This window comes from Pholis gunnellus (assembly GCF_910591455.1).
Source record: "Pholis gunnellus genome assembly, chromosome: 11".
NCBI classification, from domain to species: Eukaryota; Metazoa; Chordata; class Actinopteri; order Perciformes; family Pholidae; genus Pholis; species Pholis gunnellus.
In genome coordinates this window covers 652,334-679,969 of record NC_136538.1, presented here as the reverse complement: position 1 = coordinate 679,969, position 27,636 = coordinate 652,334, and the positions used below count along the sequence as shown (strand labels likewise).

The following is a 27,636-nucleotide window of genomic DNA, read 5'->3' as shown; positions in this document are numbered from 1 at the left end:
ATATGTCCTTCTTTCACAGTTCTTATCACTCAGGTCAATACAAAGATGTTGTAAAGATTACCGTTCTTCACCTCCTTTTCTTTTCTTTGTTTCTTCAAGTGAACTCTTAGTTGATCTGCGTCAGTCCTCTGCCCGTTCTCCCTTCATTGTCTGGTATTCATAAGCTATTATATCCTGCTCAGCAAAAAGGGTCAAATCAAAGAGCTGAAAGGGTCTGAATGCAAAATCTTTATTGAAAGAATAACATGGTGATTGTGGCTCAAGCTTGGCATGGAAGCACATGCTGGATCCCATTCTCCACCACGTTCTCTGTTCCACAGAAATAGAAGCTGGGAAAGAAAATATAGAAGACAATATGAGTTAATACTTTGGTTTAAGCACCAATTTCAATCTAGTGCATACAAGGATGTTTAAACAGCAGTCTCCTCTAACTCACTCACATTCATATTGAGGAATACATTTGCACTGATTGTTTGAAATCTGTTTGGGTTGATAAGCCAAAATATATCAGCATAAATAATTCCTATTCTGTTGATGGATGCATCATAATGATATAAAAGTAAAACTCACAAGACCCCCGAGCTGACCTCACCTTTAAAGAGCACTATGGCAGTCTCCTGCTGCCCTCTAGTGGCTACAGTGTGTCTATGACATGTGCTCCAGTTTGACAACAGAATGTGTTTCTGTTGTTGCCAGGCTCTGTTGTTTTATTCAACCTAATGCTCTGTTAGTGGCCCTCTTATCCATGTTATATTATCCATGATATATGCCCTCCATACTTCAGGACCTCTCCTGATTTTACAAGAATTGTTTATATACTTCTACTGATGACATGTTTTAAGAAGCAGAACATGACTTCTGTTTGGGCTCTCAGCTGTAAAACATGGTGAAATACAATTGATGTTCCTGTGTGTTTGGAGCTGACAGTACTTTTTATGCAACCCCTCTCAAGCCACAAGTAAATCTATTTGAATTTCTGTTGTACTGTCTGTTCCATTTACCTACATGAAGAGGCTTAATGAAGTCCATACAACACTATGACCTCAATGCTAAAACACAGCAGTGAGTTAAGACTGACCGTGTCAACAAATAGGCACCAGAAAAGTAGACGTTATGGCAGAACTGTTGTATTAGATTGCTAATAAGGTGGCCACTGAGAGCATATTTGTTCACACATAGCTTGTGTAACATATACAATTTATTAAAATATGTTCTTATTTGGTATAATTACAATGATGTATGCTCATTTCTATATTAAATACAGTTTGGGGGAAAGGGAAGGGTTAACACTTTCTACATATTGGCTTTTAATGAGATAAGAAGTAAAGAAAAAGGTATTTTAAAGGGAAAATGGTTCATTTTGCAATTATTATCATTGTTATTGTTACAGATACAGTGGTGAGGGCTGACTAAGGGATCCCAAACAACTAAAGATTGACCAAACACCGGGGTCAAAAGAAGAAGTCCCCCCCATCCTGTGGCTCTTCATGAAACCACGAGTTGTATTGCCAACACCGACTTCATGATCTGAGACTCTCATCCGATCAAATGACACATACGGGCAAAGTAAACAGGAGGGCAGAGACAGAAATGACAGTGACGAGCTGCAAAGTTAAGAGTGAGAAATTAACAGCCGTCAAAATCATTTTATCATCCCAAATAATAATGTAATCTATTATAATCCACTTCAGTAATATGTTTACCAGCAGTTGTGTTGTGTGACACTTCTTTGGGGAGCAGTACAAGTTGGCTGGATTCACTCTAGTTAGTAACTCTGTTAATATTATAACATAACATAAACAGAGAAACATTTTCAAAGATGACACTAACTCATGCTCAGATAAATAAGGAAAAGCAGTGCATTGCAGAGGAACATTTGTTGGGCGATGGATTCTTGTGGTCTTCTGCTGACGGTTTACAGCACAAACCTACAATATACTCTATTTACTGTTTATTATTACCAGCATCATTTAGCATAATCATGCTGATCTAATTGTCACTTTATGTTCAATGGAAAACATCTAAAGAATGTCCAAACAATGAAACGGATATAATCATTTCAATAAATATTCAACAGAATAATGTTAGATGTATTATACTGACAGCAGTTCCTATCATGAAACTTTATATTCTCAACTGAGCTGCTTTGAAAATAAGAACGCCACATGCTAAGAGCATTTTTTTGAAAACCTCAGAGCACCCTGGGAATAACTTCATCAGAGTAGCAGAGATAGCCGAACAAGTACGTAATACAACAATTTGTTTAACCAGATATCACAGCTCAAAATGTATCTGATAGAACCAATAAAGGACTCATTCAAATCATTATATATTATCATCAGCATTATATTATACATAATCTTTTCCACCAAAGAACATAGTGGACATGGCTGATAATTAACATTATATCACCATGTAGATTTGCTGGATTTGAACCCTTTGCCATCTCACATTAAAGAGTGAGAGGTGGCACCTTCCAGTCACTACAGAAAAATCAGACTTACATCTTCTTGTCTTTTCCTCTGTGCAGCTCTACCTTGGATGCCCCGTACTTGGGTTTCAAGGGGTTGAAAATGTGGTTGTTCCACCGAAACATCACCTCTTTCACATCCCCAACGTCCACCTCAGCGTTGATCAGCACCTTGTAGGTCCTTCCAGGAATCATGGTGCCCCTGTCACAACAGATCACAGTCAAAACACAGGCTTTAGAGCAATCTGAGCAGCGTTACTGTAATAGTTTGTGATGTGTTGTTCACTCATTACACAGACTCATTCTACATGTTGCAGTAATATAACAATATGCACTATGTTCTCCTGTGTGATCAACCACTCCAGAACGTATCTGTGTCATATTGGACATGTTTTTTATTGGTTTCTCTTACTGTGAAATGTGATCTGTGCGAACAAAAGGCCACAAGGCAAAAGTCATGTTGTGGAACTGGTTATGGAGTTTTTGCATTTCTGGGATGTTGAAAGTGCTTCTCCGCGAATCGCCACCTTAATGTGGTGGAGGAGTTTGAGTGGCTCAGTGATCCTGGGAGCTATGTTGTCAATGGTGCAATGCAGACCGGGCGGCGGGCCAGGCCGGGGCCTGGGCGAGCCGATCGGACTAGCTCTAGGGACGTAGAAGGTCACCTCACTAGCGGGGAAAGAGTGCAGGAGGTGGAGCGGTACCAGCTAGATATAGTTGGACTCACCTCCACACACAGTACTGGCTCTGGAACCAAGCTCCTGGAGAAGGGTTGGACTTTGTCCTTTTCTGGAGTTGCCCAAGGTGAGAGGCGCCGGGCGGGAGTGGGGATACTCACGAGTAGGGTTGGGTACCGAAACCCGGTGCCAATATGGAACCGGTACCTATACGACCGATACCTACCGGACCGAAACGCAACGCAGATTTCGGTGCTTCTTTTCGGTGCCTGAGCCGATTGAAATACTTTTTTTAACACTACTCTGATGACTCCGTCCTGGCAGCAGGTAACGATAGCTACCGTTTGTATAGCTACAGCAGCTAGCTAGCCATCAACCTTTTAACAGAGAAAATGCCGAAAGGTAAACGGTCAAAAGTGTGGCTGTTTTTATTTTGAAAGTCCGTTGCTCACTGGCAGCGGTGGAGGAATGGAGACTACTGGACATCGCTGCGGTAAAGTCAGCAGACACTCAGGTCTCCGTGGTCAACTCAGCAGACACTTAGATGTTAGTGACCTATACGCTGAAATTCACGGTAAACGCATTCAAACGGCACAGATCGGGAGCGAGCGAAGGACTTTGAAAGTTAGCGGAAAGATTTAACGTGAGACAACATCCGGTTTCTTCAGAGGAACATCCGATTTTCAGAATAAGATGCCAACAAAGTATGAATTAAATTCACATTAAGTATAAAACATGCTACCTGCATCTCGTGAGTTAAAGGGAAAATACACCTACATTGTGCGTAAGTGTGTCTTTATTCTTTGATCGCTGGGTAACCATCATCACCTCTGAGTTACAGCATTATATTGATGAACAGTAGAGCTGCATTCACATGCTCTGACTCATGAAGACGACACACATTTAGATGAAACGTGCTGAAACATTGTATTCCTGTTGCACAGCAGTGGAACGTTTCACATGAAGTCACACACTGAGCACAGATAGTGAAGAGATAGAACTGCTACTGTGTAAAGGGAATACTGCTGTTAAAAAGAACCTTATTTGTTTAAAGTGTTTGCAAACCAAATGTTATTGCACTTTTGTTCATATAGCAGTACTTTTAAAATAAAAGTGCACAATACACTACCTTTGAATTAATTATTGAACTTTGCCATAACAATGAGATTAATCGCAAAAAATCCATGCGATTACAAATTGTAATCGTTGCCCAGCACTAATATGTATAGTATACTTTAAACAGTTAAATATATTGTTAAATTTGACTTGGCAATAAAAAAAGTATCGGTTCAGGCACCGTTTAGGCCCCGGTATCGTTTTAAAAGTATCGTTTTAGCACCGGTATCGGAAAAAACCCAAACGATACCCATCCCTACTCACGAGCCCCCGGCTGAGCGCCGCTGTGTTGGAGTTCTCCCCAGAGAACAAGAGGGTCGCCTCAATGCACCTACGGGTTGCGGGGAGCAAGGCTCTGACTGTGGTTTGTGCTTATGCACCAGGCTGTAGTTCGGACTATCCGGCCTTCTTGGAGTCGGTGGAAGGGGTCCTGGAAAGGTGCTGTTGTCCTCAGAGCGGCAGGGATGAGAGTTTGCACCTCCAAATCTGAGGCCATGGTGCTCTCCCGGAAAGCGGTGGATTGCTCCCTCCAGGTGGGGACGGAGTGCCGACCGCAAGCGAAGGAGTTCAAGTATCTCGGGGTCTTGTTCAAGAGTGAGGGTAAGATGGAGCGGGAGATCGACAGGCGGATCGGTGCGGCTGCAGCAGTAAAGCAGGCGCTGCACCGGACCGTCTTGGTGAATTTACTGGTCGGTCTACGTTCCTACCCTCACCTATGGTCACGAACTCTGGGTCGTGACCGAAAGGACAAGGTCGCGGGTACAAGCGGCCGAAATGAGTTTCCTCCGTAGGGTGGCCGGGCTCAGCCTTAGAGATAGGGTAAGGAGCTCGGACATCAGGAGGGAACTTGGAGTCGAGCCGCTACTCCTTCGCGTCGAAAGGAGTCAGCTGAGGTGGTTCGGGCATCTAATCAGGATGCCTCCTGGACGCCTCCCATTGGAGGTTTTCCGGGCACGTCCAACGTGGAGGAGACCCCGGGGAAGACCCAGAACATGCTGGAGGGATTATAACTCCCAGCTGGCCTGGGAACGCCTCGGGATCCCCCAGAATGAGCTGGAAAATGTTGCAGGCGAGAGGGAAGTCTGGGTCAGCCTGCTTGGCCTGCTGCCACCGCGACCCGACCCCGGATAAGCGGAAGACAATGGATGGATGGATGGGATGGATGGGTAATAACAGCTGCTTCCTCTGTAATAATGCAGACTTGAACTGGACAACAGCTGTTAGTAAAGACAACAAGGTCAGCATCGCCTGTAATCAGTTGTCCATGTTGAATTAACCTGGTAGCCGATCGGTAATCAATGTTGTTGTTTATGATTGCCGGGAACCCGTCACGTGATAGACATGTGACGAATCAGGGAAGAACATGTCATGACTGCTAAGAACCAATCAAGTAGCGAATGTGGGTGTGGGCGTCATCGGTTCCAAACGTATCCGTTTTCGACCGTCCACACGAATACGCAACCCCGGCGTTTTCAAACTTATCTGTCCTCAGGAGCGTTTTCAAACTCCATTTTCGGTGCTCGAAAACGCCAGCGTAGTGTGGACGCTCAGTGTAAACGTAGCAAAACATATGCTTTTTCAAATGGAAACGGAGTAATGTGGACGTGTCCTTAGACTGCCGGGGGACTTCCTAGGATACACTAAGCTCCTCTCTCCTCTTCTCTCTCTCCTTCTGTATGAATTCCTATCTAATTAATGCACATTACTAACTTTTCTTCTTCCCTGGAGTCTTTGTGCTTTCTTGCCTCGCAGGTCTCCATGGATCGTGGTTATATCTGGACCCTGGTCCTGTATCCTGCCATGGCCCTGCCTAAATTATTATTATTAGTATTCGCATTTCTATTACTATTACCGATACCATTACTGCTTTCATTATCATTATTTTTCTACTATATCCACTTCTGCTGTTATTATTAGTAGTTGTCATTTTACCATCATTATTCTGCTTCATACTCTCATTATATGAATAATTTATGTCATATGCATTGAATGTGTTATAACTCTGTTATGCTGTTCATTCTGTACACATGACATCTATCACACTGCTGTCCATCCTGATAGAGGATCCTCCTCTGTTGCTCTCTCTCAGGTTTTTTTTCTCCCTGTTGAATGTTTTTTTTTGGGGGGGGGGTTTCCTATTCCGATGCGAGTGAGACAAAGTGACAAAGGATGTCGTATGTGTACAGATTATAAAGCCATCTGATCAATTTGTGATTTTGGGCTTTAAAAAATAAATTAAATTGTATAACATTTTAATGAATTTAAATTGAACTGTCACTTGTCCTCCCACCTTACTCTCGATTCCTCATCCACATAGAGGAACTCTTAAAGTTTATGACCAGCAGCCACATGATCAGATGTCCCTCTCTGCAAGTCTGTACATTTCTACAGAAGACTGCCAGGGATCAGCCTGGTAGATAAATGTGTGTTACCAATTGTAAAAAAAATAATAATAATAGTAAAAATTGTTATATTGACTGACTGTGCTCCTGCCATGCCAAGGAGAGCTACAGTAAAAGGTGCTCCTGTGGCTGAGCTGTAAAATGTTGTGTTCAGTGAGTATCATTTAGGCAGCAGGGAGTCACGTGGTCTGATAGCAGACGGTACAGTTGTTCAAGCTCCCAGGCCTGGTCAACAACGAGAAGCACAACATCCTGACAACAAGCAGAAATGTCTCATGGACTAAACCCCCTTGGTGTGTTCCACAGAACAGTGTTATAATGTTCTTACACAAAAAGCTTGTACTCCTCGGTGCTGTCAGTGTCTCCAGCCAGTGCCACATACATGAAGCCTGGGTTAGGCCAGCTGGGACCATCCAGGGTTAACGTCACTCTGTAGCTGTAACCTAGAGATGGCGAGAAATAGGACGTAATAACAGTTACATTATTTCACCATAGTGTCAGAACAACTTGATACATGCATCATTTTACATGGGTGTGGATTATCAAAGAACACAGGGAAAAGACACCTGCAGTCTACCTGCTACCTTCAGATAGTGGATGGAGTGAACACCTTTAGTGCTGGCAAAATATGAACAAATAATCTTTCAACAGACAAATGAATTGGTATGAACTATGGGTGCACCGATCGGAATGTACAGCGATACCTGGGCTCTGGGTATCTAGAGTTTAATTAATAAGCTGTTTGTTTCACTGTGTGAAAGTGAATTGGATCATTCAATGTGTATGGAAACATCAGGTTGACTTGACCTGCTTTCCTAGCTTCAAAAAATATATAACAAATGAATACATCGATACTGCACACTTTCTGCTATCTCGTAATATCAGTGTAAAGCAGGTAATGAAGGAGTTATGAAGGTCAGATTATTGAGAAGTGATTTACTCCATTAAACACAATATCATCATAATAATAATAATAATAATAATAATAATAATAATAATAAGCGAAGCAATGGTAAGACATTTATTATTCTCTGTCATCTTACGAAAATATTTTTTTATTTTGGACCTCTTTTCAACCGGCTAAAATGCGGTTACATCAACAAAACACCACACATGAACTAGCTAGACAATTCTCTGATTAAAGGACAACCCGCTCTACTACTGAGCCACAGTATAATAATCAAGATTAGTGTATATCATGGAATATTGCCAGAGGTCAACAAATTTGGGCTTTTATGGCCACGTTTTCCCCCCTGGAGGGCTACTCCATGTCCTTGTGGAAAGCCACTTGATAACACAGCCTGCCTGTATTCGTTGGGAGATAGCTTTAGATAAAAACACCAGACAATGCAGGTTATAGCTTAGCTGAAGAACACTCAAACACTTGTCATTGGTGACCAACCAACGTCTCTGACTGCCCCCCTATTGAAAGCAGTCTAGAACCCTATGGGCTAATATTATGACTTAATCCTCCATACCTCACATTATTCTTGTTTTCTAACGCAGCCCTAATATTCTGTCGTAGTTGAGAGACAAAAATTCTGCCTTATGGTCAACTGATTCTTAGTTTGTGGCAGATTACAAACATTGATTTTGAGGTTGCATACTGCCTCCTACTTTACCAGGTCATCATTGCATGTACGAGTTGTGTTATAGGTGTCCTAAATAAAAGTCCTCCCCTAGTTTAATTTCATTCACGTTTCTTTGAGGGGACACATGTTCTTGCTCTATATACTGAGGGGGATGTGTGTGTGTCCATTGTATATTATAATTATGGCCTTGCTTTGCTTTCGTTCAATATCGCAGCAATATAGTCTGCCTTGCAGTCTAAACATGTACAACGCCTCCTGAAAACTCTAAAAACTTGAAAGCTTGGTACGGACTACTCTGGGATGTAAACTTTTTAGAACGTCACTTTCAGGACGGTTTTGTTTTCATAGATGACAAGGCACATTTGCCTCTGCCCAAACTCTTAAAAATGTCTATGCCTAGTGGAGTGGGAAATTATGCCATTTATCCTTAAACTGAGCCTAAAGAATGAAAAATACCAAAACTGGAGACATTTTTTTTCTCTGGATAGTGTTTATATGAAAATGCTTCAGTGGTTCTTCCGAGTAAAATCTTTCAGCAAGTTCTTACAAACTGTGTGTAAGTCACGGTTACAAGGAAGGGCAGGGTACTTACGGCCAAAGGGCTCTGAACCGCCCGTGTTGAGGAAGTACTTCGTCTTTGAAATGCTGTCAATCACAGTGAACCTGTCAGCATTATGGCCCATCAGAGGACATTCGTTGTCTGCACATGGGAAACACTTTCCCTGTGGGGACAAGGTCATGGTGAGGTGTGAAGAATGAGCTCACCCTGTGATGGAGTGAGTCAATGAATAGTCAGGGAAAAGTGACAACCGTAAAACATTTTCCCCTACACTCCTTTTACCATGTTGCAGATTGCCACTTTATAAATATGAAGGTGGAGAATGTAGCTGGTTGTGACAGTGTGGGAACAGGCTGTTTTTGTTACTGTCAGCTATGGCTGCAGAAATAACACCGGAGAGTGTTTACGAGGTGAACAACAAGGAGGTGCTGTCATATGAGGTCATGTCTCGGCGCTCCCCCGGCCTCCTTTGATCAGGACATGTGTCCAAAGCAGGGATAAACTGTCATTAACACCAACAGCTGCAGATACAAGCTCTCCCTATGGAAGACATGAGGGAAGCCCATTTACATCGCCCCTTCAGCTGCAACAAAAAATCCAATCTTGCCGAATCAACTTCTAAAACCAAAGAAATGGTTCACAGCCATATCAGTGTCATACAGCAACAGGTGGCAGTCGCATACACATGCTGGGATGGTGGAGATATGGCCTCCTTCTCCTTCTGAGTCACTTTCTGAATTGAGGCCATAAGATGCCTCTAAGATCCCTCGTCTGTGTGCCCGTACCACCAGAAGCTTTGCTGGGATCATTAAAGCTCCTCTAGACATTATTTTTATCCACAAATCCAAGTTCATACAACTTTTCATGTACTGTTACTGTAATTCATGTCTGTTCTACACTAACAGTTTGATTCCATTGACCCTAATTAATTTCAGTTTAGTGAACTAACTAAATGTCTGTTATCAATCATTACAGTGGAATCGCTGCAATTATTGGATTCATTCGGGGAGTTGAGATCTTTTACATAGTTTCTCAACTTTAGCGAACTTTGACAAACCAGAGACCAAACTGACAGCTTTCATATTAGCTGTGTTGAACCATCCCATTTGATGTCACCCTGTTCTGTTGGAGTATGATGTGGCATGGTTCAACGTCAGTAATGAGACAGGATCTGGTGGTACAAAATACATCTCTTAAACAAACTAACCGACTAAGATAGTTAGCAAGTAAGCTAGTTATGCTTGCTGTTGTGACTGGCTAGTGCTGGCATGTTACCAGCTACGTAGCATGTAGCTTACTAGCCACCGTAGCTCTGGAAGTATGTCGCCACTATGTAACCACGCAGCACCACGGATTCCACTTTCTGCTCTGACCAGCCACTAAGGCTCGGTGGCTTCTAACCCAGTTTCTCGCCTTTGAAGAAACATGTCATGTGTTGCTGTACGTAGGCTACATGAACTCAAATACTGTACAAGTTAGAAATACTAACTGTGTAATAAAAAGCGCTTTACTTAAGAATTTGTTTAACTCTACACAACATTTTGGAAGTATATATTGTTCTTCCTACATTACCATATTTATCTGACCGAATTTGCATAATTGTGTTAGTATAGTTAGTTACTTCTGTACTAAATAGAAGTAAAATTTGGATTGCAAAGGAGTGTTTTTACATTCAACATAGATTAATGTTATATGGCAGTAGTATTAAGCATGATTCTGTGTTTCTTATCAAGGGTTATTAAGGTTATTTAGACTATAGGAGGCAGGAAAGGAAACTTTGAAGCTATATATTGTAGCATTGATAGATCTACCTGATCCTACCATGGCCACAACTTAAATAATTACTTAAAAATGTTTGAACATGCACCAACCACAGACAATATTTAAGTCTGTAGAATGTGTAATTTACTAATGTCTCATTAAGTAAAGCTTGCAAAAAAAACCCTAGTTTGACAGGCACTATATTAACACTAGCTGTACCAAAGACTTACTGCAGCAAAACTGTCCTTGTCAGAGCAGGGGAATCCTAAAAAGCCTTGGCTTTTAACCATGCTCTCGCTGTAGTACTCGTAGGCCCGGACATGGTTGCAGGCATCAAACTTCTTGGTACCTGGTAAAAAGATTGGAACAGGAGATGACAGGGAAGAAGAGAAGTAGTGAGATGGACGTGGCATTAAAAGAGGGTAATGTAATGAGGAATATGTGAAGAGATTTTTTTAGATTTAAATCTTAGATTTCAGATAGCTTGGTATGATCTTATGAGAATGATTTGGGTGTTTGAATCTGTCAACTTAGAGAAAGACTTTCAAATATAATGGAATTTCCTGCTATAGGTTTGAAGGCAATCAGAGGTGGATGATTCAAACAAACACAGGACTTTCACCCAGGATACCGCCGTTCATGTCCCATGTGGAAGCAAAAGTTGAGTTATTGCCACTGACGTTACTGAGTCTATGTTGCATCCTTAGATTAAGTTACATAAGACATACTTATTTTAACCCACACCACTATGTTTCTAACCCTAACCAAGTCATTTTGTTGTCTGAACCTAACCGTGACAGTTTCACAACTTTCTACCTTGTTTTACATTGTTAGCCACGCGCAAACCTTCAATGTCAAGATTATACGCAAAGAAGAAGGAAGAGACAGACTGTTGTTTTCTCCTCCAGTGCAGGGCAAACACCAGACTACCCAAGACCTCCAGCTATGCAGCCCCGGCTCTCCCTCTCCCTCTTTTATCTAAAGGATCAAAAGTAGCAGATTCAGCTGTGCCAACAACACCCCCCTTCAGACCCAGGCATGGCACCAATGCTGCTACTTGAGCTTGCTACTCAGCGGCACATGTCAAAGGAAGGCTGTCGTCATCCATATTAGAAAATATTTGCTAAAATAGATCCAGCAGGAATTACTCTGCCTGGGGTTTCTTTACGATTTTTCCATTGGGACAACTCCAACATTCCACAGGTTGCTCTGCATTGTAGGTTGCATGGCTGAGAAGATAGGATGCATGAGTCATTTTGTTATGTATAGGAAGTGTGCCTGTGATGAACCCTGTAGACTTGAGAACACTGATATGTAGAACATATCAAAATAGTATATCAAAGGTCACATAACCTGCAATACATCCTTCCTTCATGAAGGTTGTAGTGTTCCGTTTCTGAAACAGTTTTAGCGAAGTGTTGATTCAACTGTATGATCATTTTGTGATGCTGTGTGTCCGCTGCCTTAAATATTAGTTAATGGCACTCAAGTCGAAAAATTCCATGCCTTGGGAAAATGGAAAACTAAGTTATGTTCCCTAAACTTGAGATAATAACGTCTTTTTATTTAAGATATTCTGGGGAATCAACAGCACAACTAACCAACAATGGAAGAAAGCCAAATAGCCAACATGACGTTGTGTGAAGGAAGTGTGAAGGACTGCATTCCTTGTTTGGATGGCAAAAAAAGTGATCATTGTGTTTCCATTTCGTCTATTGAAATGTGTCAATGTGTCGTTCCATCTCACCCTCCCAGATGGCATCCAGGTCAGTGGGTTTGCCTCTGTTGGCGGAGCAGCCGGGCATCAGTTCTCCTCCGTTGGGGTAGAAGTCAATGTGGCCCACAGATTGTGACATCCCCAGACCTGAGGATGCAAACAGAAGACATACGATTTTTCAGATAAGACCGACATTTTATCAAGATGATAAAGCCTCAGTTCCCTTATTTTCAACTCAACGATTATACAACTTTTGAAATCAGCAAACAGATGGTGAAATATACAATACATGGATATTTGTTTTGAAGAGCACTTAATATAGTTTTTTTGCATTTTTTCTGTAAGCATTGTCACATTGTAAAACTACAACAATACATATTACTAATTTACAAAGTGTTTAAAAAAGTAGTAGAAGAAGTGAAGACATTGAGCGAATTCTGCCCAGTTTGATCCTATTGATTGTGATAATCAGTGGTATGTACCAAGTTTGGAGTCGAAAGGAAGTCCATCGGTGTGAATGACATCCACAAAGGTGGCGTCGCTGGTGTCTAGATGTACAGAGTCATCAGTGTCCTGGAAGTAAGGTTCAGCTGGGTCTAGTCCTGAGAAAAGAAAGGTATTAAATCACAGAGGGATTAAAGGAAGGAAGAAACGTATCTGTCTCAGCGATCTAAATCACATGATGGACTGCAACAAAGAAGAACATCCTCAGCTAAAATCAAGATGCAGATTGCCAAAATGAAAAAGTGGTGTCAAATAGGAATGCCCTTTGCCCCTTCAGAAATAACAATTCAAAATGAGCCAAGTCCAAACTGTCTTCTAACCAGAGGCTAATGTGATAAGCTGCAGACTACATTTTGTTTTCAGCCCTGGGGGTATTATAAATATGTGAACTGAGTACATTGTGGCTAGTAGCAGTGGCGGCTGGTCAATAGAGGGCCATGGGGCCTGGACCCACCTTGAGCTCCCCCCCCAAAAAAAGAAGAAAAAAAAAAAAAGAAGAAAAGAAAATCCTGTGCTTTTATTTTGAAGGGGATTTTGTATGCAGCCTGTCTGCTCGTCACCTCCGCTTGTGTGCACGTCTCAGAACGCGCAGCTAGTGGGGCCAAACACATTCGGCCCCACCGAGGTGGGTCTATGAAGCAGTTTAATTGCTGATTAAAGATAGAAATGAGTGACATACAATTTAGCCAATCAGCGTCCTCAAATAGATTCAGAGTGGTGCCAAAACGATCGTCAGGAGAAGTCTCTACAGGCGAGCGCCAGCGCGAGCACTACTCCTCCAAGACCCGTTTGAGAGGAGAAGTTTGAGGAGAAACTACAGTGAAAGATCTGATCCCAGATCAGCCTGACCTCACAATCAGACAGCAGACTAGCAGGAAAGGGAAGCAGTACATGAAGCTTCTCTACTAGCTGTACCAGAGAGGTTTGGCTAGCTGGATGCAGTCATGCTAACAACTTAAAACAACGGGGACAGATCCAGCACGGACAGTTAGGGAGTGAGGGATGAGGAGGTAAGGAAACATGAGAACACTGGGGCACACATGAGAACTCTGTCAAGCTACATATTAGGCAAAGTGAACATCTTTTCTTCTTAACTTGGTCATGGAGGCACCAACATTTAATTGAGATGGTAAATTAACAGTGAAAACTCATCATAGCTTATATCTATATATGTATGTGTGTGATTTATATTATACTGAATATGTATATATATATTTATTATACTGAATTGCCTGAGGGTGACAAAAATAAGATGTTATTTACTGCTTTTTTTTGTGTTGGAATAAATGTTAAATATTTAACTGCAAAGTAGTAATGCGTGTTTGATACCTTAATTTGTTTGCATTAAATCATACTGGGATGTTTGCTGAAATTGATTGGATGGCCCTACCTAGAACATGTTCCACCAGCCGCCACTGGCTAGTAGTATAATATTATTAACAGTTTTTTAAACATTTCACTGTCTTAGGATTACTTGACATAAAACCTTCTGATTACCGATACAACTCTTTTCAAAGGAAATTCTGCAGATTTCCAACCTTATCTCCATCTATGTGAGTTAGCGATATAGTGTGAAAAAACGTTGTCTATGTCCCTGGGGCGCAGCTGCAAAATCTGTTCTTCCAGTGAAGTTACAGAGAAGTCATTGGAGGCAAGGAAGTTTTACAATTACAGAGTGCGACTTTAGCTTTGGTAGCTTTTTACAGTGCTTTGGCTGACTCAGCATGGACCCTCCAGAATCTGAGCTGCAGGAGAAAACACCAACTGGTGGTCGAGCCTTTGCTCAGTTTGCACCGCCGATGCCAACAGAAACAGAATCAGTCTGCCGTAATGAATGTCATCATATTTTTACATCTTACTCTGTGAATTAAGGATTTATTATGACCAAACCAGTGCTGCTGATTGTTGGAATATTGGAAAGATTAACGGATGTATGGCTTTGGTATTGTTTCTGTCCAGTTTGAATGAAGATGAGTTAACCATACAGTTAAGCTTATTCTAAGTCTTAGTTTGGTGTAAAAGAGGAACTTGAATTCAGAAGTTTTACGGTTGTATTTTCTGGTTTAAGTGTAAGAATATATCCTTTGTTGACATTTTGAGAGTTTATTTTGTTTATTTATCGGACTAAAAGAGAGCTTGTGTAACATGGCAAACTCGCCGCTTACCTGCAATGCATCTTGGTACATGTAGGCGATCTGATCACTCTCAATATAGCAGCACTGGGGAATTTATTTCTTCAGTGGACAAATGATTAGTTCAAATACTGTTTCACAAAATGTTATAACAATTATGACAAATATTGTGATTTTAAAATTCAAAAACAAAAACGAAATTATAAAATGAAAAACAACCAGATTCTACTTTCACAAAAACTCCTGTTTTCAAGATTATTCTCATATAAACCAGAGTCCAAGAGAATGCACTATATTGGTTTCTTGTTTCTACACAGTGAGTGACATCAGACCACTATGGAGGCCGGGTTACCTGTGATGCGTGCGAGTCCAGTGATCCGGCTCCCAACGTCTCCTGCAGTGTGAGCTCCAAGGCCGTGTCCGATAATATGGAACTTATCCGCCGTTTGCTTGTAGTTACGCTGCGTCATGAAACATGCATGTTAATGTCAAAGATACTGCATTTACTACAACATACATACAACATAGAGTATGTCCTTCAGCCGGGGTATGTACTATATCCATCCTCTCTCTCCGCTTGTGTTCCACCGTGTCGCTTGTGTCATTTTAAGTGTATTTTGTGGCTTCTGTGATTACACTTTTACTCAGCTGTTTGGAGGCAGTAATATTGTTATCGTAATATTGTTTCACATACAATCCAACTGTTAGATTGACTGGGAAGGACTGTATAATTTTACTGGTTCATTAAAAGTTGTGGCCACCAGGGAGCATCGATCAGAATGCACTCCAGACAAGATGTTCCTTTGAGAGGTTTATTGTGAGAGGAATTTAAGTTTAAAGGCATTCCTTGTATGTTTAATAGCACCCCTAGTGGTGGATATTATCTGTCAATATTTACTTATAGAGGTCTTAAACCAAAAAGTAGAGTCATTGAATGTATTAAACACTGTGAGGAAGATTTGCTGAAATGTATTAAGTGTTAGGTGAGTGAGGGAATTTCAGGTCAAGACCATACAAGGAAATGAGTAGAGTCTGTGCCAGCGGGGGATGGACGAGCGCTGGCTGAAGAGGAGTGATTGACCAGGCCAATGGGTCAAAGGCCAGGAGGAGCTTATTGGATTCCAGCCAATCACTGAGCTGATATGGGACATCTCAGAGACACTCAGAACACAAAAGACTGTGGATCTCCAGACATCTTCAGACTCTCTGCGGGCCATCGGCCAGACACACCAGTCTGCCGGGTGGCCCGGATTGGGCCTCTGCTCCATGGAACATATTGTTATTAATAGTGTGATTCGGTTTGTTACTGTTTTTGCTTTTGTTAGTATATTCAATTCCTTTTGATTTGAACTTGGGACCAGCTCATTCCGGCCCTGTTTGCTGACGGAAGGAGAGCAAGGGGGGGGGTCTTCTTCTCCTCCTCTGTGGGCTACTTTTCCTCTGTTTGAGAAACTTTTGAACACAATAATTGACAGTAGTCAAACAAGCGAGTGTGTGGTTCTGAAACATATACATGAAATGATAATTAGTAAAAACCTCTATACAGCATTGGTTTCAAATTAGGACATACAGGGACAGAATACAGGCAGCGATAAACATGGTTGGGACTCCTACGGTCACTACTTAGTAAACAACAACTAACGAGCGGCTAAATATATCAGACTAGATTGGCGTGCAAATGACACACTATAAACCTTATGATGGTATTCAACAAACACCGAACTTTACGTTTACTTACTGGTTGTTTGCACGCACACAGTCTTGAAAGTGAAACTCCGAACAGCCACATAAACACACTTTAATCTATTTACAGACAGCCGTCATTTTGCGACACTCTCGTCAAAGCCTTTTGTCCAACTCAATGCCGGTGATATTAGTCCGCGAGCAGCTGACTGCCGCAAGCGACATAGTGCGGTTCGTGCTCTGCTGCTTCTCCGAAACTCGTCTATCGAGGTCGTCCGTCGTCACAGCCGCCCCCAAATTTGTCCCAACCAATTTGCAACTCTTAGGAGGACTGACCGGATCAGTGTCTGGGATGGTAGGCAGGGTGACGAGGCGAGCGACTGGTCTGATATAGGTCTTGACTTTGATCTGGACAACTGCCGTTTGGACTCTTCCGTCTGTTCCTGGGATGACTTCAGTAACGTGACCTAGTGGCCACTGAGCTCTTGGCAACTGGGAATCCACCACCATGACTATGGTTCCCAGTTGCAGCTGTGCAGGGTCCTTATGCCACTTAGACCGGGTCTGAAGGGTCAGAAGGTAGTGTTGGATGAAATGTATCCAAAACTGGTCAGCTAACACCAGAGTGTGTCTCCAACGTCAGCGACTGAGAAGCTTGGACTCTGCATACACAGCCTGTGGTAGTGAGGGGTCCAGCCACCCCATGAGTAGCAAATTGGGGGTGACTGGGTCAACATCTGCCACATCTGTTGACACATAACCCAGTGGTTTGGAGTTTAAAATCCCTTCTACTACAATCAGTACTGTCCTTAAGATCTCTTCTGGGACAGCTTGGGTCTGAATGGCGGCGTACAGCACAGCTTTCACTGATCTCACTTCTTTCTCCCAGACACCTCCGAAGTGTGGTGCACCTGGGGGGTTGATTTGAAACTTTATCCGGTGTTTAGCCAGATGAGCCTGGAGTGTAGGGTGGATAGTTTTAAATGCCTCCTTGTGTTCTCTCTCTCCTCCTTTGAAATGAGTGCCCTGGTCAGAGCGAAGCTCCGCTGCTTTGCCTCTTTGTGCAATAAAGTGGCGTAGAGCCATCAAAAAGAGTCAGTGTCCAGGCTACACAAAACATCTAGGTGCACAGCCCGTGTTGTCAGGCACTTAAACAGTATGCCCCATCTCTTCTTGTGGCGATGGTCGACCTTCACTATGAAGGGCCCAAAACAGTCTGTGCCTGTGGAGTAAAATGGGGGCTTCAGCAGCCTTAGTCTGGACTGGGAGAGGTCTGCCATCATGGGCACAACTGGAACGGCTCTCCACTTCTGGCAGTCCGGGTAGGAGTGCTCATGGAGTTTCACAGCTTCACGGCCATGCAGAATCCAGTATTTGCGGCGCAGCTCTGCAAAGAGGCACTCTGATTCTGAATGATGGAGGCCCTTGTCTAAGTCCTGAATGATGAGCTGGGTCACTTTATGCCGAGGGTCCAGTACCACTGGATGGATGGCATCTGGCTCTGTTTGCTGCGGCGGAGCCTTCCTCCAACTCAGATGAGATCCACAGCCTCATCATACTCCGGGGCTAGGGAGAGCAGACTACTAGTGGCAGATACTGGCTTACAGGCACACAAGAGGTTGAACTCCTCAGCAAAACTGTCTTGCTGGGCTTGTCTCAATATTTCTCTCACAAATAAAGGCCAACCAATCACGTAGGTAGTATTAATGAAACAACACCACAGTGGCTCCATGGTCCGAACCAAGACAACCAGACTTAACGACTCCTGTCGACCTTGGAAAAGGTTGACAGAGGTCGTTCTTACCTTTCATATCAAAAGTCCTAGAAATATAATATTTGGCGAGTATTTTACATTTTCATGTTGTTTATTCATTAGGAGCCCGGTGTGTACAGGCCTTCACTTGGAGTCAGATGGAATATAGGTATCTGTTTTATCTTACTGTGTCCACGAAAGAGATATAGTAAGCCTTGTTAGTACAAAGACTGGAAGCAGGGGGAAACCATTAGTCCAACATTACCAACAGTTTCAAAACCTACCTGCAGTATCTCTGTACAAGGAATCAGACTGCAACAAAGGGTATTTCCCAAAATGTCCCTCCCCTTGAGAAGGTATGCTGATGTATAGGAATACAGAAATTATGCCAGTGACGGTTAATGAGGTGCAGTATTTACCATGAGGAATGTGATCATGGATGCAATCTGGGCAGCCACCACCCTGGCGTTATTGGCAGCCTGGGCATACTGAGTCTTCACACCTTTCTTCCACTCCGCAACAATGCAGTTCACATTACCCCACTTCAGCATAACCTAAAACAGTCAACACACATTTTATTAGATGTAAGGTTAATGGGTCACTTCACCCAATTTCCAAAAGCATATTTTATTTCTTACACCTAGTCAGTAAATGAATATAAGATTTGGTCATATAGCACTTTTCAAAATAAAAGATACAAAGCGCTTCACAGTAAAAGCATTTAGCATTAAATATCAAACAGGCAGAACAGTAACAAAATAGAATTCACGATAAATAACAACAACAACAAAAAAAGCAAAAGCATCAGTTACTAAAAGCAAAGGAATACAAGCGAGTGTTGAGAGTGTTTGTAAAATGTCAACTATTCCAAAATGTAGGGCAAAGACAGACATGGTCTTTCTTCATCGAGTTAACACTGGTTAAGCTAGCTGTTGAACTTTACACAACCATTTTGAATTTTTAAGTCACCAATGCTTGGACTAATTTCACAGAACATTCAAATTACTTTCAATGCCCTTAGAGGGTAAAGGTCCCACACACAGCTGCAGGGTCTTTTGATAATCTTTGGCTGATAATAAGGACCTCTATTTTATTCACAATTACTTTGAGAATCATCCAGCCTCTAGTCCATAGAGGTGTAATAGAGGTTAGGCTACCATGCAGATAGTTTTGAGTTTTATTAGTCCAGGTTTTGACTTAACGGTTTCTTATTTTTCTGTTGTCAACCCAATACAATGCAAGTGAACACCATTGTGTTGTGGTGTTCATAACATGTCCTGGCTAGACTACACACCTCACTGTGTTTACAAATGACCATTTCTGAGGCAGAGAGGAGTTCCTAGGAGAACTGTTGTCAGCACGCTATGTGGATTATCCACAGCAACAGAGACACTCATCCACAACAGAGGTGTTGTTGTTGAAAAAAATCACATCTTTTATCAATGTTGTGAGACCCACAAACAAAATTGCTTCCCCGTTCATTGTAGTGGTGTGGAAGCAGAAATGTCAGAGACGGAAATCTGAACAAATGAAATCAAACATATTTTCATGGATCGATACAACAGGGAAGTGATTAAATCTATTTGTCTGTCTGTATGTTTTCGTGTTGTTTTGTTTGTAACTTGGGTGAACTGACTCATTAAGGCAGTGGTCCCCAAACTACGGCCCGCGGGCCGGATGCGGCCCGCCTCCACATTTGGTCCGGCCCCCTGAACAATACCAGAGACGCATTATGATTTTTTTTCAGTCTGCACAATTAATCGAATTTTAATCAGCCAACCACCAGGGGGCGAACGAGATGAGAGCTGTCATGCGCGCACCCTGTAGAAGAAGTAGAAGAGACGGGAGCTTGTATCGCGCACGGCGGTGTTCCGCCCCGATCCGCGTGCACGATGCAACGGTCGCTCACCTGCGAGTGGCACGCGAGTAGCACCCCCGGCAACTGTCAAACAGAAAGCTAGCTAGCAGATCTTATGTTTAGTAAGAGTTCATGTTGAAACATATGTAAGAGAAGTTATGACATTTTTTGCGTTTTGCTTTTTTTTAAACACTCAATGGCTGAAGGAGGAGAAACAGATTTCTCAAGACCAGAAAAACTGGACATCGTATCAAAGGGTATCAACCCCACCGCGAGCATGGAAAAGGATTTGTACTAACTGTATTATAACAGTATTTCTGGCTGACAGCGGCGGAGAAGCGTTGCAGAATTTATGGCTAAGAATGAAACTTTTGCTGAGACCCGAGTGGATCTACAACTCAACGAACACGTTCGCAGGAGGACCTCTGACTGGAACTGAACTGCACCGATGTTCTGTACAACCGCGTCATTAAACTCTGTATAATCAAAGAAAGGAGGATGGACTTTGTCTTGAAGTGAACAGCAGCTTTGGTAAGTGAACTGCTTTTGTTTTTTTACATCTGCAGAAGCGTTACTACTGTTAGATTTGTCTATGGTGTCGTTTTTATGATATGATGAATATTGTTCCCTCTGATGTGAATAATATTTGAATGGCTCGTGCTCTTCAGTGTGCGGTGGAATACGCGTGTTAGCGCTGCAGTGTTGCTGGATTGATTTGTTGCTTTGTTGTCATATGAATATATGTGACTGGTTCTTGTGAGTTTGTTCTTGTCATTGTGTTAATTACATTGATTCTGACTTGTCCGTTAATGACGAAGCATCCCGTCATCGCGGGGTTTGCCGCAGTTGTTTTCCCGTTAAGCTAGTTTAGCATAGCCTCAGCTGTTTTTGGTTTTGGTTTTTTTTGTTCCGGGTTCAAAGGTCACAAAGCCTGTTGTCTCCTACGTAAGCGCAGTCCACCGATTTATATTTTCCACAATTTAAGCTTCTATATTTTCCAAATGCAATAGTATTATTCAAACGTATTGTTCGGTTCGTAAGCCTTGTACCGAACGGTTTAATGCGAATACGTGTATTGGTACCATACACCATTAGAAATAAATAATAACCTTAGCTGTGGCTCATAATTAGGTTATTCAACTGTAGTAGGACAGCACAGAAGGCTAGGTATAAAATGCATGGCCCGCGACAGACAGAATTGAATACGTTTCTCTGGATCAGTTCATTGTTTTCCTGCTCCGCACAGAAGTTTAAAAAAGACAAATGTAGAACATTTACTTCTGTAGACCTAGCGTCTGTTTCAGAGCGATATCCGGCCAATCTAAAGACAAGGATTGTAACCAAATCAATTTAGTTATACAATGGTGACTGGGTCCGCCCACTTAGTGTCAAAAAGAAAATCTACTGGCGAGCAGGTGAAAGACTCGCGAGCAAGTCAAAGTTTCGTGAGCAGAAGAGCAGTGATAGTAGTCGCACGCTTGGGGTTGCCCCTCGCGCTCAAAGCATGGTTTTATCCTCGCATTTTTGCTCGCGCAAGCAGAGATATTCTGCGCGGAGTAACGTAGAAGCGCTCCTCAAAGTAAAATACGGCTGTTTAATTTGCACGCGCGGGACCTCTACACGCACGTGGGTGGATCTCATTTGCGCTCTTGGATTTTGACAGTGATTTGCCTTCATAGTGCATTAGGAAAAATGCAAAATAGTTTGTTAATACTATAATCACTAAAGCACATTGTGTATCGTTGCCTCATCTTTTTGGTAGAGCGACCCAGAGCTAAAATAGAGCTGCAGGCCTTTATTTTTATACACTTAGTTAGTAATCTGCCTCCACAGAGCTTGACTGTGTCCAGTCAGATGTGTGAGAGGACGACTCTCTGTCTGAATGATGCTTTTATCTGTAGAAAGTCTTTTTCACTATTAGCTGTTATTTAGTTTAGTCGATGGAGAACAAAACACTGTAGAATGATCCAACCAGACACAAAGATCCTCTGAGCAACAGTTGAATGAGAAGAGAAGAATCAGCAGTCATTAGTAAAAGAAACTGGAAGCTTTGATTTAAATTGGAACCATTTCCTGTTTCAGTGTCAAGAGTTTCACAATAAAAGCAGCCGAGAACAAGCTGGAGTTTACACGTGTTGCTTTAGCAAAGATCTTCTTCAGACTTCACAAGAGAAATAGAAGGTTAGTCTAGGGTTAGCACTGTTGGAACATCAGCTGAACTAATCACAGTTTAAAACTCTTCAATCAGAGAGACTAACTCAATATTTAGAGTTCAATAAAGAAACTATTCAACATCAAGTTCAACAGTTTTCTGTCATGTGACACTGCGGACGTCCACTGAAAGGATGTTTGAATCATGTCCTTCAAACTCTTTCACATGTAAATAAAACATTTTGTGTCTGAATGTTTTATCTCTGTTAGAATATTCATTATTGAAGTATAAGAAGAAGATCAATAGAATACAGTAAACTAAAGTAGAGAGACGGGGGTCGACAGAGGAACACACCCCAACCTCATTTTGGGGCGGGGGCCTCCTTGTGTTAACACGGCCCCGAGGGCCAGATTAAGAGTTCAAAGTTTCAGCAGTTTATTTTTTCATCGTGTGCTCTTCACATCTGCTGTTTTTACCCTACACATCTCCTGTGGCCAGTCCTCGTCTCCTGTCTTCAAATAACCAGGAATGATGAATCGAGTCGTTCTCCTCCCGCTGTAGTTTGATACCTCCATAGATTTGTCAGCCTTGATCTCCTGACAGTTTCAACAGAAAAGCAAAGATGAATACACTGAAAGCTCAACAGGTTTACATTTTTTAATAATTCTGTCCCAATACTTGCATGCCCATATGTACATGAAAACTATGACTGTGTGTTGGCAAGGATCTGGCCATATGATACACATTATGACACAGGGTTTAAGGTTCAATATATTGTGATAAGCAAGGCCATTTTTTTAATCACATTTTTGAGTAGTGAGTTTAATAGTATAAAGAACACACCACCATATGCATAAAATCTGATTAAAGAAAACATACTTTTTAATGCAATCAGAACAGTGGGATCTGCTTTTGGATTAATCACAGCCCCTCTAACATCCAACATCATTGCGCTACCATGAGAGGGCACACAGTAATGCCAGAGTTCATATAAACTTTTAATCAAAAATTGATTGAGTGTTTTTGAGAATCGATACAGTATCACGCACTCGATATTTTCTTACACCCCTTCTTTAACTAAGTGTTAACGCTTGCTGTAATTGGTACTTATATCGATAGTGGCAAAGGGGGACAAGATCCACAGCCTTGTTTTGAACATTTCAAGTACATACTGTATATAGCTTACATAGCTTATATAGAGTTACTAAAGACTGTGACTGAAACCCACTTATATTGAACCACACTTGGCCAGTATGGACAAGAGGAGACATTTATAAGCAAACAATAACTACATGAGTATTGTTTGAGGATAGACTTGAAAAGAAAGCCTTTTCTTGCCTGGTAGTAGCGGTTCTTCTGGGTGAAGAGGAGGAAGCGGGTGCCGATCTCCTCGGGGTGCCAGGGCAGGACGGAGGCTGGTCTCTGAGCAGTGCCTCCCCAGGGAGGCAGGTCATCAAAGCAGCCCAGCTTATTAAAGCAGACCTCGGCCGCTGCGGACATGGACAACACACCACTAAGAGAAGCCCTCATTCTTCTACGTGGAGTTAATTTCACCATTGCGCTCATGCAGTTTTGATATCTCAGATGACAAAAAAATCATCCTTTCAATACATGTTTTCAGGCTATCTAGGCTGGAAATGTGCTACACACAGACCTTTTGGTGAGAAATGAAATCTGAAGTTGAACTGCAGGCTGTGTGAGTGTGAGCCCAGCCAGAACATTAATATCAGCCATTCATTTTGTTTAGCTTTCTAGAAGAAATATACCAAATATGCCAGGCTGAATGTGCAAAAATCATGATAATAAAGAGTGAATCCAGAAATGAAAGTCAACTCACCATATGAAGTGCCAGTGAGGAAGCAGAGCAGAATCCACATTTGTGACATCTGTGGATGTCATGACAATGTTTGGTTGTAAAGACGTGGACCAAAGACTTGAACAGGACAGTGCTGTGTACTTACCTCGAGTCCAGACAAGAAGGTGGTGAATTGCCTGAACGCAGCACTACTTAAACACTCCAGCCATACGCCGCTTTGCCACGTATGAGTGGGAAACTCACAGGTGACAGACCAGCCGACATGTAAGAGGAGAAGGTCAAGAACAGGTCACTCATAGTTACATGTGTGCTTCGCACATACTCATAACCAGTAGATATGGAGAAACACATTCTCCCATGTAGATATCTTCAGTCAGCAGAATTTCATTATCGCAGGTCTAATCTGTAGTTCAGCAGCTGCAATCTTTAGAGGTGTTCAACACAACTTAGTTTACCCAAGCAACTCTGAATTTTCAGCAGCATGATAAGAAGAAAGGGCTCAGAAAACTCCAACACTGTGTGCTTTGGAAAAAGCTCTCCAACAAAACACATTAACCCTGGTACATCTTTTAAGTAAAGGAAACAAATCAATAGCTTCTTCTTTGACTCAGTGATTCATAATATTTATAACTGCATAAATGAAAATGAGTTGTAAAGTGGAGAGCCACATGTTTGTGCTGCTTGAGCAACACTACAGGATTCAACATCTGAATTACTAGCTGATTGCCCTCCTCATTGCAGGCCTTGGCTGTTGGACTCATTTTTATTATGACACTAAAGTAACTTTAACTGTAGAAGAAACTATCCATATTTTATGACACATAATGTAAATATTAAGTAGAATACCCATGAATTCCCGTTATAGGACCATTACATCAAATGGAAATATATTAGATATTTATGCATCACACATTTTTCTCAAATTCATCTTCAAAAGCCATGTGATGAGATGATGGCAATAATGTGGATATAAACAGATTATTTGATCAGTGTTTGTCTACAAAGCAAGAGTTTGTAATGTTGATGGGTCTGGGTCTCTGACTGTCTGTCCCCCCAGGATCTAATAATCTACTGTACTGGGTCACAGTCACCCTATCTAGCATGTTTAAGCAGCATATGGACATTTATGTTATGTTTATAACACACTATTGTGTAGTTGTGAGTAAATATTTACATCTTTTAGTGTTTAATAATGTACAATATTCAATAGTCAACAACGTATCCTATGAATACATGTTTTATCTTGAACAACTGTGTTTAACTAAATCCTCATTCATCCTCCCCCTGTGGATGTTCACAGGAAGAGTCTTCATTTTCAATAGACACATACTGTATACAAACACTTGCTTGGAAGCTGCTTACAACTAATTGTAGTGTGTTATAAACGATCTATGACATGTTTGATGCTGCTTATGGATGCTAAATAGGTGGACTTAATTAAAGTGGTATCCTGTATGGATGTATCCGTCCCCTTTGTATACTGTATGTCCAATAGATGGCGGTAACGAGTAGGTAAATGCACAGGTGTCATCCCCGTACCCTGCTGCTACCAATGTCTTCATCTTCATTTGTCTGGATTTATGATGACTACCCAATGCAGTTTGTAATATTATATTGTCACTATTAAAGTGTGCTGACTGTGTGGCTGAATGCTGATTCATCAAGTATTAACCATTCTGTGTGATCTCTACTTTTCTGTCTCTACTCCAAATTACACTAAATGTGCAAAACATCTGTTCAGTACATGACTGTAAAGTGTGACATTACGTTGTTTGGAAGTGTTCAGAGCGTGTTCTCTGAGCAGGCAATGATAAGTGTGTATATTACTCCAATGATGGTGTTATGGGTGGGACAGACCTGCATACAGTTTGGAGTGTGATATCGTGCACTATGACACTTCATAATGCATGTCTATACATGGATCTTAGAATCGTTATTGTCCATGTATAGTTTCAAGTGTATAGAATCTCCTGTTTATTGTTGGAGAGTAAAGGTCCAAATGATGCGGTTTGAGTATGTTATGAGAACATTTACATCCTCTGGCTTCAGGGTTTCCGTTCTATGAGCTCGGACAGTCAAGATATAATAATAATAATAATAATAATAATAATAATAACAACTTTATTTATAGAGCACCTTTAAAAACAGAGTTTACAAAGTGCTTTGACAGACAAAGCAGCAAAAGCAAGGCAATAATACCAATAACAGAAAGCTCAGTGAGACAGTCGATACGATAAAAATAAACTAAGAAATTAATAAAATAGAATATATATACAGTATACGACTCCTTCTATAGCCAGTCACATCCGTGTACATATTCCCTATGCAGTACAGTCCTCTGAGGTGAAATGATGACAACTATGTCGTCTTCATGCTAACTGAGCAAACATCATCTGCTGATGAAGACCATGAGATGATCTGTATTTTCCCTATGGCTCTCACACATGGAGTGTAGCAATGAAATACCAAAGCTTTTTCTCTTTTTGACTTGGTCTCTTAGCTGTGAGTTACAGGAACATTTTTCCAGAGAACAGAAAAATAACTGTACAAAAATGTATTTTTAGATTTTTGGGACTTTCATGGATTTTAAAAGATATCCTCCCAATCAGTCTCTCAACATGTCTGTCTTTTGAAGGACGTAAAGCCACAGTGATGTTATGTAAAATGCCGGTCGCTACATGCCGTCAGGATATTTGTCCTAAAGTTAATGTGCTATCGTGTCATTTATTTTTTGTAGCATCGTCTGCCAGAAGACCGGCAGCTCAGAAACACAGAGCGGTCAGATTGGGTAAACAGACCGACAGGGGCCAATCTTTGCCAGATGATGCAGTAAGAGTGTTGAGGTTTTCTCTGTGAAGTGTGTTAGGATTTGGACCTGGGTTAATCCCATGTGAAAACAGCCCTGCATGCACTCTGCTCTCCTGGGCTCCTGGATAAATACCGGCCAATTAGAGGTGTCTGGGAGAGGTTTCAGACAAGAGCTGCTGGGGTGTGTGTGTGTGTGTGTGTGTGTGTGTGTGTGTGTGTGTGTGTGTGTGTGTGTGTGTGTGTGTGTGTGTGTGTGTGTGTGTGTGTGTGTGTGTGTGTGTGTGTGTGTGTGTGTGTGTGTGTGTGTGTGTGTGTGTGTGTGTGTGTGTGTGTGTGTGTGTGTGTGTGTGGTTTCTGCTCTCTTCTTTTTTATACTGTTTGGATTTAAGATCACATAAATCACAGTATGCAAACACATTTTAAATATGTAAAAAATATTGCACATGCCTTGTGAGATAAAATATATAAATACATGGACATTATAGAAATGAGGAGAGAAATCATAATTACCATAAAAGATGATATGACCTGCATAAATAAGGATTGACCCGTTATCTTGAGTAGTGTTACAGACATTGAGAGGACAGAAAACTTGAAGCAGTTTTTAACATTTACTGGCTCTGTGACGTCGACCTG

At 41.7% G+C, this 27,636-nt stretch overlaps 1 protein-coding gene across 1 annotated transcript; it reads right to left on the bottom strand.

Annotated features, from left to right (window-relative positions):
- Positions 1 to 213: 213 nt before the first annotated feature.
- On the bottom strand, positions 214 to 24,446 carry LOC306703525 (inactive pancreatic lipase-related protein 1-like). The gene is made up of 13 exons (XM_079169523.1): positions 24,338 to 24,446; positions 24,214 to 24,262; positions 23,715 to 23,866; positions 22,853 to 22,972; positions 18,786 to 18,920; positions 15,283 to 15,391; positions 12,777 to 12,896; positions 12,325 to 12,441; positions 10,808 to 10,926; positions 8,850 to 8,979; positions 6,994 to 7,108; positions 2,505 to 2,672; positions 214 to 329 (listed from the first exon to the last, which is right to left on the bottom strand). The coding sequence occupies exons 2-13, from the start codon at positions 24,260 to 24,262 to the stop codon at positions 260 to 262; spliced, it is 1,404 nt and encodes a 467-aa protein (XP_079025649.1). The 5' UTR covers positions 24,338 to 24,446; the 3' UTR covers positions 214 to 259.
- Between the last annotated feature and the right edge of the window lie 3,190 nt (positions 24,447 to 27,636).

Excerpts from the sequence above, each read along its gene's own strand:
- LOC306703525 (XM_079169523.1), bottom strand. The coding sequence starts at position 24,262 with ATGTCACAAATGTGGATTCTGCTCTGCTTCCTCACTGGCACTTCATAT. Across the intron at positions 15,392-18,785 it reads CCATGATCACATTCCTCATG|CGTAACTACAAGCAAACGGC; the intron begins GTAAATACTGCA and ends TTCATGACGCAG. Across the intron at positions 10,927-12,324 it reads CCTGGATGCCATCTGGGAGG|GTACCAAGAAGTTTGATGCC; the intron begins GTGAGATGGAAC and ends TCTTTTTACCAG.